Raw genomic sequence first — 17,055 nt, 5'->3', positions numbered from 1 at the left:
CTTTGCGCGACCCGAGTCAAAGGGATGCAAACTGTCGGCATTCATTCAATCCCTTGACACCACCTGTAAGGTCACGTCTCAGGTAAGGCAGACTTGGAACATGAATGTGTACGATTGATACGTCCTGTGACTGGCACACCTGCAGCAAGCTAGAAAATGGCACACAATGCCAGAGCGACCACCACCCTCCATGTATGAACAAAGGCGAGCTAAGAATTCCAGGAACACCAACTCCACAATTTTCCCAGTCAAGACCAGGAATTTCACGAGTTACCATTTGTGTGAACGAAGAAAGAAAATCGCCACAAAGTGTCACACGCGTTCTCACCAACGATGCATTGATATGAACACAAAGAGCAAGCAACTCGGGCAAAACTTGTGTGTTTGTTTTGCAGAGGTAGCCACTTGGATTCTGAGACAAACCCAATTACCAGGAGAGACTGCCATGTTCAGAGCTGCCAACAAAGGCGATGGCACAGGAACAGCCCAAGAGCAGGATGCTGCCAGTTTGGCTCTTCAGTTTCAGTTTGTCATCCAAAGTCATGTTTGTGACATGATGACACTGCGGAAAGTAACAATTAAACAAACAACTTGGCCGCCGCCGCTGCTGCTTCAAAATATTAGGGAAAGGGGTCTTATTGTAGGAGTGTGTTAGAGACCCCCAATGCAGTCATTTCAACACACATCTTGTTAGTAATATCAGAAAGGCAAGTTTACTGGGAGATGTTACAGTCATGGGGGGCTTTAATTATATGAATATTAACTGGGATAACCTGGCAGATGGAGGAGCACAAGAGCAGGAGTTTGTAGAAGTAATCAGCGACTGTTTGTTAACACAGCACGTTAAAGAGCCAACACGGGGTGACGCCTGTCTGGATTTAGTGTTTAGTAATAATCGGGATAGAATTGAGGGTCTCGAGGTGATTGGACCACTAGGGTCACGTGACCACAATGTCATACAATACTCTGTGTTTGGTAAGAGTGCAGATGCAAAGACTAAAATTGTTAAGTTGAACTTTGTCACATCTGCTCAAAATTAGCCTACCAAAGTCTAAGTAGAATAGACTGGGATAAGACAGTCGAGGAGCACTGGAACAGGTTTAGAAATGTAATGCAGGACAGACACAGACCTACATTTGGAATTAATAGGAAACTAAAAATCTCCACAGTGGATTAACAAAGACTTGAAAAAGAAGTTTGTAAAGGAAAAAAACTGCTTTATAAGGCAAATAAGACTAATGAGTGCAAAGTGAATCGTAGAGCGTATGAGAACATGAGGGCAACCATCAAGAAGGATATCAGGGAGGCTAAAAGACCGTTGGAGAGAAATAGAGCAGATAAGGAGAGAGACGACCCTAAGAGATTCTTTAAATAGTAAGAACAGTCAAGGAGAAGGTGAAGAGCATCAGAAATAGTAAAGGGGAAGTAAAAGATACAGACAGTGAAATAGCGGATGCCCTAAACTCACATTTTTCTGAGGTCTTCACAAGTCAACAAGTGGATAACCTCAGAGCAGTAACAGGGACTACTAAGGAGGTACTGAGGGATTTGGAAATTAGAGAGGGAGAAGAGCTGCTCAGATTAAATAAGATGAAATCAAACAAATCACCAGGACCAGATCATATTGACCCTCGAGTTCTTAAGGAGGCCAGCAAGTTCAGATATAAACCACTGACTCATATTTTTAGGAAGTCACTGCACACTGGAGAGATTCCGAAGGACTGGAAAATGGCAAATATCATCCCATTATATAAAAAGGGTGACAGGGCAGAGCCAAGTAACTACAGGCCAGTAAGCTTAACATGAAACATCACAGGAAAATTAATGGAAGGGATTATTAAGGAGAAGATTGAGCAACACCTGGCAAGGACAAGAGATATTAGGAACAGTCAGTGTGGGGTCAGAAGAGGGAGGTTGAGTTTTACTAGCAGGCTGGAATTTTATGAGGAAGAAATAAAAGGATATGATCAAAGTGGAGCAGACGAGATTATTGATGTGGACTTTCAGAAAGCATTTGATAAGGTGCCACATGAGAGGTGGGCATCAAACTAAAAGAAGTGGCAGGTCAGGGTGATGTTTTTAGATGGGTGCAGAATTGGCTCAGACACAGGAAGCAGAGAGTGATGGTGTGAGGAACCTCATCAGAACTGGGTGATGTTAAGAGTGGTGACCAGCAGGGGGCAGTGCGGGGGCCGCCGCTATTGTTAATATCTATAAATGTTTTAGATAGGAATATAAGGAACAAGCTGGTAAAGCTGGCAGATGATACCAAGATAGATGGAGTAGCAGATAATTTGGAATCCATTATATCATCAGAGAAGGACTTGAACAGCAGACAGGCTTGGGCAGATGAAATTTAATGTCAGTAAATGTAAAGAATTACACATAGGAAGTGAAAATGTGAGGTTTGAATACACAATGTCCACCCTATGAGAAGGACTTAGGAGTCGTAGTGGACTCTAAGTTATCGACTTCCAGCCAGTGTTCAGAAGCCATTAAGAAGGCTAACAGAATGTCAGGTTATATAGCGCCTTAATGTGTGGAGTACAAGTCACAAGAGGTTCTGCTCAAGCTTTATAACACACTGGTGAGGCCTCATCTGGAGTCCTGTGTGCAGTTTGGGTCTTCAGACTACAAAAAGGACATAGCAGCACTAGAGAAGGTCCAGAGATGAGCGACTAGGCTGATTACAGGGGACTACAGGGGGTGAGTTATGAGGAAAGATTAAAAGAGCTGAGCCTTTACAGTTTAAGCAAAAGAAGATTAAGAGGAGACCTGAGTGAAGTGTTTAAAATGATGAAGTGAATTAGTCCAGTGGATCAAGACGGTGACTTTAAAATGAGGTCATCAAGAACACGGGGACACCGTTGGAAACGTGTGAAGGGGAAATTTCGCACAAACATTAGGAAGTTTTTCTTTACACAAAGAACGATAGACACTTGGAATAAGCAACCAAGTAGTGTGGTGGACAGTAAGACGTTGGGGACTTTCAGAACTCGACTTGATGTTTTTTGGAAGAGGTAAGTGGAGAGGACTGGTGGGCTTGGTTGGGCTGAATGGCCTGTTCTCGTTTAGAGTGTTCTAATGTTTCACGTTTCCCTGCCATCCTTAAGCCTCACCTCTACACTCAGGCTGTTAAGACTGGAAACATCCAGGTCACCGTGCCATGTGATTGGCTGAGGAGGAGTTAAAGGGGCTCTCGTCTTATGGAGTTTGACTGCCAGCCCCTCACAGGGCACTGCATGAACAGCTTGCTCATTTTCAAGGTAAGTGTCATCTGACGCTTCACTTTGTTAAAATCAATCAAACTTTTTCAGTTTGGTTTCTTGAAGCCATTCCTACCTGATCACCTGTGGTATGTTAACTCACCAATATGGTTCATTTTTCATTTAACCAGACAATGCTTGCCATCTGCTGGCCAACATGAAGGTTCCTATGGAATTTCAAATCCCTATTTTTCTAATGTCATCATTCTGGCTTGGCGTCCTCCTCCACCAGAACCTATCGTCTGTCTATGCGGGAGGAGTGACAGCTCCAGTTTTTGACAGATCTCGACGTTTTAGGGTCCCCGATAATGAAAACATCGACATCTAGACGAGGGTGTGTTTGTGTGTCACAGTTTCTTGAGGATGGAAACATCTCAAACTTGAAAGTTAAGCCTGATATGAGAGGACGATGTGCGGAGGAGTTTTTGAGCCAAACCGTGCAGGAGAAAGAGGCCAACTAGAGAAACCCTCAAATACTGGAATTCTGCAATTCATTAGGAATTCTTCTCGTCAGCCGCTATCGTAACGACCTACTTTAGGATCACAAAGATTGAAAACTTGGAGGAACTTGGCCCACTGACGCTCACGGCTAATTGTCACACTGCCTTTCCCACACTCACAGAGTTTCAAACATTCAAAAGAACACAACGGTACCAGAAGCACCGAGAAGGCTCAGAACGTAGCAATGGGCACAAACCTGCGTCAAAGTAACAATCCAAGTGACACGGCTGAACGTGCGTTTATCTGGTGTGCATCTCCAAATCACACACTGACTGGCCCGCATGCACCCCCCCCCCCCCCACCACCCCTTGGCTCTACATGTGTAATGGCCCGTCTCCGGGTATCTCCTCCATGTTCCCGAGACCTCCTTGTGACGGCAGATGTAGATGTGCCATCCTGGAGGAAGTGGACCACCTGTGCCATCTGAATTGGCTGTGGGTACCACCTCAAGCTACCAGTAGTGACAAGGACACTAGTGAAGAATCTGTCAGGAAGGAGAAGGAGAGAGCAACTGTCTGTACCCCCATTGCCTTTTTGGGGTGACTTGCTTTGGCCTCTCCAGGTCGCCTCTCGTCACTTTCATTTGCACCAAAGCAGGTGAAGATGATTCACAATCGCTTGTGCTTCCTAACTGGCCAGCTCAATATCCCTGAAGCTTCACTGACTTGGTGTTACACTGGGATGATGAAGTCACATGTCTGTTCTTGGACCACCTGAGAGCAGCAGAACAGACACTCAGACCCTCAGACACTTGCCCCAAGGCCTAACTGAATGAACAGGCCAATTGGCTGCCATCACGGAGCAGAGCAGTTTACGGCCGTGCTGGACGGAGACTCTCCATCGGATCTTACAAAGTTAAGTCACTGGTTGGGACGCCACAATGTGCCCAAGCGAGAGATGAGGAGAGAATGACCCACACGGTCATGTCGAATCAGGCCTTCAGTGACTGCAGCGTACTTGACGTTAACCTTTTCACTTCTAGATCCCTAAATATTGTTTGAGCAATTCCTGATGTGCCACTGAACTTATCTCGTAGTTATCTGCGTTTTTCATTTCCCATGACTCTTCTCCTACGCCTCCTTGACCGTTTTCAGTAGGCCCCCTTGCTTCACTAGACTTTCATGCACTTGACGTATGCAGTGTGTGTGTGTGTGTGTGCGTCTCTCCACTCTGCCCTCAATGTCCACTTGGAATTGCTCAACTCTTCATCGAGTCGCAACTCTTTGGTTGGTTTTCTGATTCTTACGGTGGAGAATTCAAACGGCCTCACCACAAATCCAGTGACACCAGCAGTCCCAGTTGCTGTACAGGCTCCCTCAATGAGGCACACTGTGCCACCCGCCCCTCCATTATAATTGCGTTGTCTTTCTGCTCATTTTGTAATCCTCTCCCTTCCACCTTTCATATTTGTTAAGACAATCGATTGTTATTTCTACGCGGGTGTATTCCCTGCCGTTTAGGTTTCTCTTTCTTTGGATATTCAGTGGTCGTATTGCTTGAATGTTTGTACCCTCGCCGCCCCATTTCTTCTCCTAAATAGTCACATTTGTCCTACAGAACAGATGCCCTTAGCCCTCAACAGAACCTCAGTGGTGGTGTAGCAGTGTCCACTAAAGAACAAAACCAATGTTTGCTTGTCGTGGACCAACGTGCAAGACAACGCACCAAAAGCGACAAGGCAGGATCCATTTTGTGCAAATCTGACGGCACACCGCGGCCCACACAACTTGTTGAGGGTCACAAAAGGTTTCAGAACATTAACTGGAACAATCCAGAAAGAACCCCAGGCCTACCTCGGCTATCATCCACGTCTCCATCTCTCGAGTGCTCAGACTGAAGCTCTGGAGGAGTCTGCAACACCGCCACACTGTTCTGGTTTATGATCTTCAGCTTGAGCTTGGGCTTTGGGCGTTTTCGTCGTGGCATCGCCGCTGTCAGACTCTGGAGCTGCGTCAGTCCCGACTCTGTCAAACAAACGCCATCCTGGGTGTACGTCCGCGACAGCTCTACAGAGGAGGATGTCTTTGAGTAGAGACCAACGGCCAGTGGCCAGGCAGGCTGAAATGTCATCCCAGTTCCAACTTACCTTGCTGTTCTTTTAGTTTGGCGACCATCTGGGCAGTCAGCGAGGACTCCATCATCTCTTGGATCTGCCCTGTAGATCAAAGACAAGAGAGCCCATCACACTTTCTGTGGCGGCGGCCCCACCTTGATGTCAGAGGGCAATCTACTCTACCCCCCTTCGCCACCACAGGCTGTAAGAGATGAAGTGCCAGGGCCAAAGAATATGGAATCAGAGGACCCACATGGCTTCCTGAGTCACTTTGCATGGAACACCACTCCGTGCTGCTCTTTCTGCTGCCAAAGGAGATGGCCAGGGTGTGATGTCCATTACCCAGAAGACCTTTAACAAACATGATGCACATTTACCATGAGCCTGGACGTTGAAATTTCGGCACATAGTGCAGTCAAAGCTGATGTCAGCAATGGCCTCCACCTCTTCTTCACTGTTTAGGTTCTCGCAGCAGGCATGAATCCACCTGAAGAAACGAGACAAACAGGCGTATCAGCCATGGGCAGGAGTCGTCACATTTGTAAAGTCCGTCTGCATCGCCTGTGCTGCTCAACATTAGAGACAGTCACTCTGGACGGGGCACTTTGTAACGCCAGCGTTCCGGCACTCTCCATTCTCAGTTCACCAGCCCAGACCGGTGCCAACAAGACACTACCCACCTGTTACACTGCTGGCACTGCACAATCAGTTCATCCTCCCGATAATTGCGGCAACAGACTGGGCAGGTGGCCAAGCTGGCACAGGGTGCACATTGCGTGTAGTTGTTTTGCCACTCGCACCTTGGCCCCGGAGATGTGGCACCACAGTGTGTGCAGGAGACGCACCTGTGAAGATGAGAGGGATAACAATCAAACCTTCCGACAGACAGCAGGTGCACCACTGGGCCCAGCGCCACCACCCAGCCATCTCACCATTTGCACTTCCAGCCACCTTTGGGCACCGTCTGCAGGGGAGGCTCCAGGCAGTAAGTGTGGTAGCTGATGTCGCAGTCATCGCAGAGCAGGAGTCGCCCCGGGTCTGTGGCTTTGCCACAAGCCTCACACACCGTGCATTCCAGGCATCGCCAACCTTTACTCAGCACTACCTTGGTGATCTGAGAGAGAGACAAACAGACTTGTGAGGGCCCATCACCACCAGCAATGACACTTGAACTGAAAACGGTCAGGCCGAGGATGAGGGTCATGAGGTGGGCACGTGTTGCCCCTTTCCGTGGGCTCTCTGTCAAGGCCTGAGCACTCCTGAGGTCACCTTCAAGAGACCTTTTGAAGTGGCACCTTGTCACACGCCAATGAAATCGGGCAAACAGAAAGCCTATGCTGCGAGGCCACGGTAGGCGTAGTAGACACGCGTGATGACCATGACACGCTTGTGCCAGCCATAGCTCTGTGTCTGGGGGGCCTATGGAGAGGATACTCAGCACAAGCCGGCAGCAGCAGCTCAAGTGAGAGCAAAACTCTGTTAGTGCCCTTTGGTCTGTACAGCCATTTTTGACCTTGGCATCGCTGTGACACCAAGAAGTGTGCAGGTGGAAGTCCCATGTTTCTGTAGCTTCTACGTAAGGTTAACCCCAGCAATTTAACCTCAAATCACATCTGTGTCCACCTTTGGTGCTAAAGCGGAGCCGATGGTATGAACAAGCAGGGTGCCACACATCAGCTCTCCATTTACGTGTCATGCAGTGAGAGCGGTCAGTCCAGCAGTTGATCACCGGTGAAGAGTGGTCTCTGCAGGAGGTGACTGTGACTTCAACACAAGAGGGTGACATCCGAGTTACAGGGGCAGGGCATCCATCAGGGTGTTGTTTACCAGTTGTGCACAGTGTCAGATGCCTGCATGGCACTCAAGTTGCTGTGACTTGCACCGGGGCAGCAGGAACGGCAGGAAAGGGCACACTCACCTGAACCTTGTTCTCCAAAATGTCTGCCAATGTTGCTGGCCAGAGCCAGGAGAGGTGGAGTTGCACATTCAACCTGCCAGCTGTACCTGCACTACACTGAGCTTGGCCGCGCCACTCCTCTTCCTACCTGCACCACTGTCGGCTGGCTGTCTGTCTGTCTGCCTCCCGCTAACCACTGTCTAAACTCCACGCCAACTCCTCCTGAAAACGAAGACACCAGCAGCGCCTCTGGAGGCCAAAAGACAAACAAAAGTGGAGACGTTACTCGGCAGAAGGGCTTTCCTGGCCTCAGCTTTCTGCCACCTGCACATCAATCTCTGCATGTGGAGCACCGTTGGAGGGGCCTCTTCAGAGGGGGCACACGGAGAAGCCACTCTCCTCATGGAGACGTGAAAGCTGAGCATATGCTACACATGCAGCTAGGGGTGTGGAAGAAGCACTCGAGCGATGAGCGAAGCTCCAGCGTGACGAGGAATCCAACAATGCTGAATCCACCTTAGTTTGCTCAGCTAAACACTCCTGGTGGTCCTGGAACTGCCAGCTTAGCCAAGACACCTCCTATCTTAAAGGGCACCGATATGACACAGACACAGAAGCGTGCCATTTGTCATTGCAGGTGAAGCAATGCATGCTCAGCTTGGCCCAACTGTCACAAACTACTGCTGTCATCAGGTCACATGACAGACACCTTGGTGATGTCACACCAAATAACTGGCAGGAGAACACACATTCTGTACTCAGCGGGCCAACCTTTGAACATCACAGACCTTACCCGCCGTGCAATACGCTACAAAACCAAATGGCCAGCTGGGACTGTCGGACTTACCTTAATACTGACGCAGTACGGGTGGTAACACTGGCCACACTGTGAACATGCCAGCAAGCGGCCCTCTGCACCTCGGCCAAAACTTCCACAAACCACGCACATGTCCTAAAATCAGAACAAGAGAGGCCTGTCATTTGACGCTGCCAGCAGGTACCGCCAGCCACAGGAGTCCGCTCTGTCCACACACCTGTTTCAGAGTGAATCGGTCACTGTTCGAGAAAAGCACCACTGTGTTGTGCATCGAGTTTTCTTCTTCGTCCTTGACTGATGACATGTCCAGCAGGCCCACCTACAAAAAGAGACAGGTGACTTCAAGAAGGAGGGTCAAGGGGACAGTCCCGACAGCGAGGACCGTGACCAGCCGGAGGCTGGCAGAGCACATGTAGTCTCGGCCCTCTGAATTCTAAAATAAAGCGAGGAGGTCTCGCCTGATGCCTCCAAAGTGATACCAGGGGTGGCATTAATGCTGGAACACAAATGACAACTGTGTGCCACCTACCACGGAGGGCAGCTGATCAAAACAGGCCAAGTGGTTTCATTTTCTTAAGACTGCAGACCCACACCAATGGCACAAAAGGCCCACAAAATACGCACCACAATCCTAAGTGGCCTGGCACAAAATGGGTCTCACCCCAGGGGAGCCTGACCCTGGCAAACTGGGAGACTTGGAAATGGAGAAGAGGCTGAAAAATCTCAAACTATGTCTCACAAGAAGGGAGGTCTGGGCAGCACCTTTATTAATAAAGAGGAGGATTTTATTAACAACAGTAACACAAAGAAAATAAAAGGTCAAAAAGGATCGGCCTAAAGGGCAACGCACAGCAACCAGGCCTCAAATCACAACCCAGCAAAGCGAACCAAAGAGCACCGCACAGACCTGGGGGTGGTCCCTCAGCTCAACCCTGATGGGCAACATAAAGAAACCGTACCCACTTATCATCACCCCGAACACATTAAAGCTCTCGGGAAAATGAAAAATGAACAGAAAGGAAAGGGGCAGGACCCCCGCCAAAACCTAACCCACATTCTAAGGAGCTTTACAGGAGGGCACCCACATGGAGTCATGCCAGGTGCCAGACGTTGGACAGGTGTGTGCCCGCTGCCCAAAGACAAGCCTTGAACTGCTGCCTGCCATCGTGTCTCCAAGTAAAAGCCGACGTCAGCAGGAGGAGCGATGAACATGGAGTGTGCCCAGCGTTGGCGGCCTGTTCAGTCCCTGCCTGCGCGTTCTCTTAGTTTTACGTTTGTTGTCTTTAGTTTTAGTGTTTCGTTTCTGTTACATTTCAGAGCGCTGAAAGTGTGAAGACTCCGTAGTCCTTGTAGGGTCCATCTGTGCGTCCTCCTTGCTGGGCCCGATGACTCCATGTTCTCCTGATATTGGGACACTTCCAGTGTCCTCCAAAAATGCAGAATCAGAGGGCAAGTGCCCTCGGGTGTCATTTGTCACTTTAACCTGCACTACGTTTTACTGTAATAAATCCTTTGGTTTTTCTTTTAGTTTGTGAGCCGCAAGCCCACCGCACAAATTTTTCATTTGACTGTTTGTCACCTGCCCAACTCTGGCATCGCCATCGAAACTCTGGAAGCATCTTTTTTTAAATTGGGGGATCCTTACTTTGGCCATTTTTAAATTCTGTTAAAGTCCCCACTTGAACTGCGTTTGTGACACAAACAACAGAATCAGAGGTGACAGTTTGAAGATCTACAAGCACGCCATTAATGTCCAATGCTGGACCTCTCAGATTGTGGATGTAACAGGCAGCATGGGACACACTTGGGGAGCTCCCTGAACTGGGAGGAGGACCTCTGGCAAGGGCAATGAACAAGACGACATTAATGACACAGTTGTGACATCCAGCTATTAAAACAACATCTGACATTACGCACACACAGTGGGGACAACAAGCAAACTCCAGAATCAAACCTGAACTCCCGCGTCATCACAATGTTAGCACCACTGTGACGGGCGGCCTCGGCCACTACCCGGCCGGGATGCCACCTGGATGGAAGGAGCAGGAGAGAGAGAGAGAGAGAGCGCGTCTGCGGCACCGCAGATTCCTGCAGGGCATGCTGGGAGTTGGAGTTTGGTGAAACCCTGTTGGGTTCTGTGGGTGTCACACCTGGAGCACTCCCTGGGGTAGAATGAAAGGACGAAGCTTGATGAAGAGGAGTGGAGGCAGAAGGACTGGCAAAGAGAAGGGACGTGCTGTGTGGCAAACTTGTGTCTCAGCCTGTCTGCGTCTGCTGTAGGCACCCTGGTGGGTCACACTATTTACAGAATGTTTATATAGCGCCTTTCCCACATCGCAGATATTCAAATAAATGGTGACTGAAAGGGGTGTAGCCCACCATTATAACAATAAACTTTTTTTGGATGTGTAGGCCCCTTGTCCTGGGGGAGTATCAACAGAGAGTCCAGGGCATGGCAAAGATGAGCATTTGTTGATCCCATGCAGGTGTCTGAGTGGTCCTCAAATAAAAGGCCGAGTCAGGTCAGCGAGACGAGGCCAGACAAGAACTGGCGAAGCTTCACTCAGTGTTCTGACAGCGCTGCTCCACGTAAAGGGGGCCGTAGAGGACGTCCGGAATGAGCACCGACTTATCAAACACGTCCACCGCCCACACCTGCACAAGTCAGCAGTTACTTTTACGCTGTTGGTTTGCTTCAGTCACATTCTACAGAAGAACTCGGGGCTCGGCCTGTCCTACCACGGCTCAGCTCCACGTCACAATGTCGTTTTAATTCAAACCGCGTCCACATTTTCTGTATTCGCTTAACTCAAAATGCCGCTAATGCTGGCCGTTGATGCTTAATGGCGACATGCAGGCGGACAGCAGTGTTGTGAAAAACCAAAGGCTGTGCATCTCAAAGTTACCGCCAAGCGTGGCGTACAGCATGGGGTGTGAAGTTGAGCAGCAACTGTCAAGTGACTGGCAACAAAAGGGGGGAAAAAGTGTCTTTGGCAAAAGCAATGTGGCTAAACGTAACCAACGACAGACTCAAGATAAGAAGTGCAGTCCAGCGAGGGAATGAAACTCGTCACCAAGGGGCTCAGGAAAGACATGGCGCTCACACCGAGACTCTCTGTGGGTGTTGATGAACCTGTCCACCCGCCGCACAGCATGATGGGAATTGCAGAAGACTTGAGGGCGATGTGGTCAGCTGTGTGGAAATTCTCCACACCCTCCGATTCGCCAGCTCCTGCGTTTTGACCGACGTGCTTGCTTTTCTTGGCCGAATGACCCGTGTGGCTGTGTTTGGCGAGCGGTGTGCCGGTGTCTGTCATCCCCATGTGTGTATTTAGTGTCCCTCAGTTGAAGTGTGTGTGTGTGTGTGGAACGTGCCTCACTGTGACTTAGCGTACCGCATCGTTTTGTGCTTGTGGACAAGCTGCTGGGGTTCAGTCCACGTCCGCCACGCCGTATCTACGCTGCCTCACTGCGCCTTCATTCTGTTTGTGTGCAATTCCTGTGTGAAGGAAAACTTCAGGGCCACCAGGAGCTGGACGTGTCACGACTTAAGCTGTCGACCAAGATTCGAAGGTCAGGGGTGCACGAGAGAGAGTGAATGTAGAAAAGCACAGAGGACATTAATAACTCAGGATCCAAATTCACATCAAACATTAAACACCAACGTCAGATCATAACAAAGACAAAAGCCTCGAACTGCACTGCGCTGTCCGAGTGTGCTACACGTACACACAACAACATAAACGAATCAGCCAAGACAATGAAGGTACAGCGAACAGGACAAGCGAGAGCTGGGAGGACGTCGGCCATTCTACGGCTATGCGCTTGATGCACACTTGAGACGGGACCAAGCAGGCCTGACGGCGGCCCTCACCTGCGCTGCTTGCCCTACTAAGTACATGACCAGACAGTTCTGAGGCGCACATCGAGCACACCAATGTCAGCTGCCCACAGATCCATCACGTTGCTCATCAGCATTGGCTTGGCTGGCACTCCAAGTCTAGTAAGATTATCGCAGGCTGACCGACGACGGAGGGTGTGACGTTGAGAAGTGAATCACACCGCCAACTTTGAAACTAAACGTATACGTGCAACGTCGGCTCCGCTGATAACACGGCTGGCATGTCACTGCAAAAGGTGCCAGCAGCAGACCAGCGACATGTGTGTGAAATGAGGCTGGGATGGCTGAGATTCTTATCTCCTTTGGTGTCTGTTCTCTCTGACGTTGACCGAATTTGAAGCGCGACAAGTCTTCCATAGCTCTAATTTTCAGACTATCAGCGGTATCTTCCAGAGTCTCACGTCACCTGTTTCAAGCGCCTTTTCCTTGACGTTGGGTGAAAACTGTCACAGAGGGGCATCAATGACAGATGAAGTCATTGGCTAACATTGAGTCTCATTTCTAGAAAGAAGAAACGGCCAATGAAATGGACGCCAGCACATCACAGTCCCACCAATCACAGCTCTTCTCTGACCTTACGACTGCGTGATTTGAAATATCCCAGCAACTCCACGCTTGCTGTATCTAAAGACTCGCGTGAAATGACAAACAGCAGCTCCATTTCCCCATTAGTTCTACGGCCTGAAGGGGACATTTCAGATGAAACTTAACTATCGTGTCACACAAGAAAACGCTTGTGCCCTTGGCAATGCACACGGTTAACCCCAGGACATGCCTAGGAGGCAGTGGCAGTTATGTCGGCACTTGGATGCCATGTTACTACACTCAAGGGCCCAAAGATGGGCGCTACAGCATAAACAATGAGGGCCAATCCACGTCCCAGGTCCCTGTCTGACACCCACAATGCTTTGTCGCCACTGATAAAGCCAGCAGAGCCCTGGCCACAGGCTTACCCAGGTAGTTAGACACACGAATGTGAAACAAGACATTACCCCTGGCGCTAGGATGGCGCCGATTCCATTCTTTAACTTTGCCCGGCCTCGTCCCCCTCTTCCAGACAGATTGGCCCCTCTCGGCCTGCGCTTTCCAGGAAACCCCGAGCCGCGTCCCTGTGAAGAAAGTGCAACGTCAATTCAAAAGGCTGGATGGGACAGTCACCGCTGCAGAGCGAAAGGCCAGCATGCAAGACTGGAAATCTACAGCCGCAATCCCACAATCCTTCTGACACGGCAAATGAGAGCCAGTCCTGCGGCCCCCCCAGCTCGGCAGGTCAGTAGCCCCCGTTTCCAACCCCCCCCAAACACTCGCGCCCTCGGCTCGGCACGCTGCCCGGGCCCACATGTAGAACACAATTCCCACAATGTAATGCAAGTCATTTACCACTTTGATGCTCCACATGTTGCTGGCCGAAGGCTGCCGTGACCTGGGGGTGTCCCACCCTTCGCATCGCTCCGGTGACCATAAAGGCGAACTCACAAGGTTATGGGTATTCCAAGCTCCCTGTGACATGGCGGGTTTTAAAAATAAAAGGAAACATGGATAAAAGGCAGCAAATAAAAATTTCATGCAAAACAAAAGCAACAAAGGCAACATGAAGCAGCTGTCTGTCAATGGGGTCCGGACTGCCCCTCGAGTCCCAGCGCAAAGGAACAAGGGGGCCACAATAAGGAGAAGGCAGAGTGGGCCACAGACTCAAGGTGACCAGAGCATCGGCACTGGACAAGCGAGCGCTGAAGATGGCAGGAGCACAGAATGGGGCATGCTGGGTAGGCATGTGTGTCGAGAACTACAGGCAACACAAAATGGGAGACAAGCTCGTGAGTAAAAGCAGCAGAACTGGAGACGGGCGCTGGGGTGGGCAGGAAGACATGCCACAGGCCACTCCCTCGCCTGCTTTCAGAATGTCTGTGCCCACCACTTCCCGGCACAGAACTGAGGCTCGGGATGGGCACTGGCACTACATAAACAGGAACTGTGCACCAGTCCCCAGTGGGAACAGGGTCAGCTTAGGATGGCTGGGTGGACAAAGGCTGCGCTCCAACCGATGTTATTTTCCGGTCTGGCGCCGTCACCCATCTACACTCGGGCTACCAATGCCTTGCTATGGTAACAGGGAGGGCAGAATGAAAGTGGTGCTGGGCTACCTGTCTGATCCTTGGCCTGCCAGGAGAGAACTTCCTCTTGGTGATGGCTGGTTTCCCCATACCAATCTTAGGAGGGACCGGGATGAAGGGAGGTGGGACAATGGGCCCCAGCATCGCCGGAGATGCCACCAATTTGCTGTCGGGAGAACGCTTCTCTGCTGGAGAGCTCAGTTCTGAAAAGCTTCTCTCACTCGCTGGGGTACTGTCCATTTCAGAGACTGCTACATCCTGTTCATCATCCTCATCTTCCTCATCGTCCTCCTCCTCCTCTTCTTCAGCTTCCCCCTTCACAACAGCCGTGTCGGGAGGCTTCAATTCCGTGGGGACACACACATCCATGGGCTGTGGGCCAGCTGCCTCTGCAGTGCCGCTACCTTCAGCCAGGCCTTCCTCGGGCAAACCGCTCACTTTCTCCTCCTCCTTCTGCTGCTGCTGTGACTGGCAGCTGGGGGCCTCAGCCAGATTGTCGCTTTCCTGCCCCTTGGGATCACAAAGCTCTGCAGACAGAAGTGCGGTATGTGAGGTCCGTTCAGGGATGGCTGCCTCGTCTTGTGCAACATCAGTGGCTTTGAGTAAAAAATATAAATTAAATCAAATGAAATAAATAAATAAACAAATCAATAAATGTATCCAACCGACTAGTAAGGAATAAAGACGGGAGAGCAACAGCGGGGCCTCAAGATGCTAAACTTACGGGACGCAGCCAACGCTTCTGGCAGCTGGGCCTTCACCTCACTGCTCGTGGCTTCGGTTGTCATCTCCTCTTTAATGGCTTCACTTTCACTTTCTTTCAGGTCTAAAGGAACAAAACACAAGAGGAGAGTCAAGACAGCTCAAGGGCAGAACCCCTGGCTCCATGGACCACCTACAGCTTAGGAAGCGGAGGAACTGGGCATTCAGGTCTGGGTGCAGACTGGCGTGAGCTCCCACTTACCCAGTCCTTCAGCTCCTGGCAGCTCACTACTGCCTTCCACCTGTGCCACCTGTGGGTCTGCCGGCTTACAGAGGGGACACACGTAATGCTCTCTCTCACTCCCGAACGTCTCGTCCTCAGCAGGCTTCTCACATTCCAGATGGATCCACCTGAGAAGTCAGACAGAAAAGGCATTTATGGACCCCACAGTTGTGCGTCTCTGCTGAAAGATGGCCACACAAGCGCGTTAAGCTCACAACACGTCAGCGAGGATGTCTGACAAATGCAAGGAAACCGCTCAGATTTACTTAACTGGCAGAAACTTGTGTGTTAGTTGTGGCGATTGTACTTTGGAGACCCCTGCTATTGTATGTCCTGGGCCACAGCCATCTTCTCTGGGTCTGCTGCTCTTTTGAACCCACAAGCTTCCATCAAGTCCGATGATCTCAGAGCGCAAGGTGAGCCACCACAGCTCAGTGGAGGACACCTGATCTGATCCCATGTCGAGCAGGATTTCTGATTTCTCAAATTAAACAAATCTTACCTCATTACAAACATGGATATAGCGACGCTGAACAATGAATTCACGCGTTGACGTAACGCACACCTAACAGGACTACCTAAGAAAGACACCAATCAGTGCAGACAAAGGGCGGCTGAGCACACCTCACCAGTTTGAGTGCCGTCCAGAATGGACTCTGAAATATCACTAAGGCTTTATAAAGGCCCGTCGCCGACACTCCCAGTCGTAACCGTACAAGTGCCGAGGTGGCCTTCTGCCGTTACGCACCTAAAATCGGGAGCACAGTTTGACACAACTGCTAAAATCCCGTCATTTTCAGGTGGCTTTTTCGGAGTTGGATTCCTAATAAGCCATACGGGCACTGAATTATCAGATTCTTCAGGGGTCCGGCAATCTCCAGTAATCCCACTATTCTCTGCGGTGACGTTCAGCGCCACTACCCCCTGATCAAGACACCACGCGGCCCCCTGTGATGACAGAATGAAGGCGGGGGTCTCGGCTGTCCACAAGACCAACATCGTCAAATACGATCATGTGAGGTCATGTGAGGCCTGGAAGCAAAGAGGAATGAATTAAGAACAGAATGCCCACCTTGAACCCCTGCACATTTTGGTTTTTCTCCCAGCCATCTGTACTTCGTCTTGACCATCACAGCCTGATCTTAACTGTTTTTCTTCTCTTTGTCTTCTTGTAAAGCACTTTGAGCTACGCTGTCCACAAGGCCTGCCCGGGGGGCTATCAGCCATGCTGACCAGATACCTCTCAAAGCCCTTGTAAGCCCCTCTCAGTACACGACGAGCCCCTCAACTGATAAGATGATAAACTCCAGCTCGGCTACTGGGACGTTTGAGGTCACAGGTCACTCGACTGTTTCCTCCACGCGCTGCCATATTGTTTTTGTAAAATGAGCTGCAGGACTGGCACCAAACCGCAGGACCATAACATCCCTGGATTTCCGACTGAGAATGTTACGTCGAGTTGGCCCGTGACACCCACCATGCATGTAGAATTACTCTGCTCTTATGGCCTCCTCCGTATCG

The 17,055-nt window shown here is 50.1% G+C and overlaps 1 protein-coding gene across 1 annotated transcript in view; it reads right to left on the bottom strand.

Moving 5' to 3' along the window:
- Positions 1-17,055, bottom strand: part of kmt2ca (lysine (K)-specific methyltransferase 2Ca) — an 85,736-nt gene that overhangs the window by 27,225 nt on the left and 41,456 nt on the right. Inside the window, exons 11-22 of the mRNA XM_051929378.1 lie at positions 15,514-15,662; positions 15,274-15,375; positions 14,580-15,145; positions 13,816-13,935; positions 13,428-13,544; positions 8,752-8,853; positions 8,565-8,669; positions 6,753-6,934; positions 6,501-6,665; positions 6,198-6,307; positions 5,854-5,922; positions 5,561-5,773 (exon numbers count right to left, since the gene is read on the bottom strand). Coding sequence (XP_051785338.1) covers positions 5,561-5,773; positions 5,854-5,922; positions 6,198-6,307; positions 6,501-6,665; positions 6,753-6,934; positions 8,565-8,669; positions 8,752-8,853; positions 13,428-13,544; positions 13,816-13,935; positions 14,580-15,145; positions 15,274-15,375; positions 15,514-15,662 — 2,000 coding nt within the window. The remainder of the gene's footprint in view (positions 1-5,560; positions 5,774-5,853; positions 5,923-6,197; positions 6,308-6,500; positions 6,666-6,752; positions 6,935-8,564; positions 8,670-8,751; positions 8,854-13,427; positions 13,545-13,815; positions 13,936-14,579; positions 15,146-15,273; positions 15,376-15,513; positions 15,663-17,055) is intronic.

This window comes from Erpetoichthys calabaricus, chromosome 6, assembly GCF_900747795.2.
Source record: "Erpetoichthys calabaricus chromosome 6, fErpCal1.3, whole genome shotgun sequence".
NCBI lineage: Eukaryota > Metazoa > Chordata > Cladistia > Polypteriformes > Polypteridae > Erpetoichthys > Erpetoichthys calabaricus.
The sequence above is the reverse complement of the archived record's forward strand: the minus strand, read 5'-3'. Positions and strand labels throughout refer to the sequence as shown.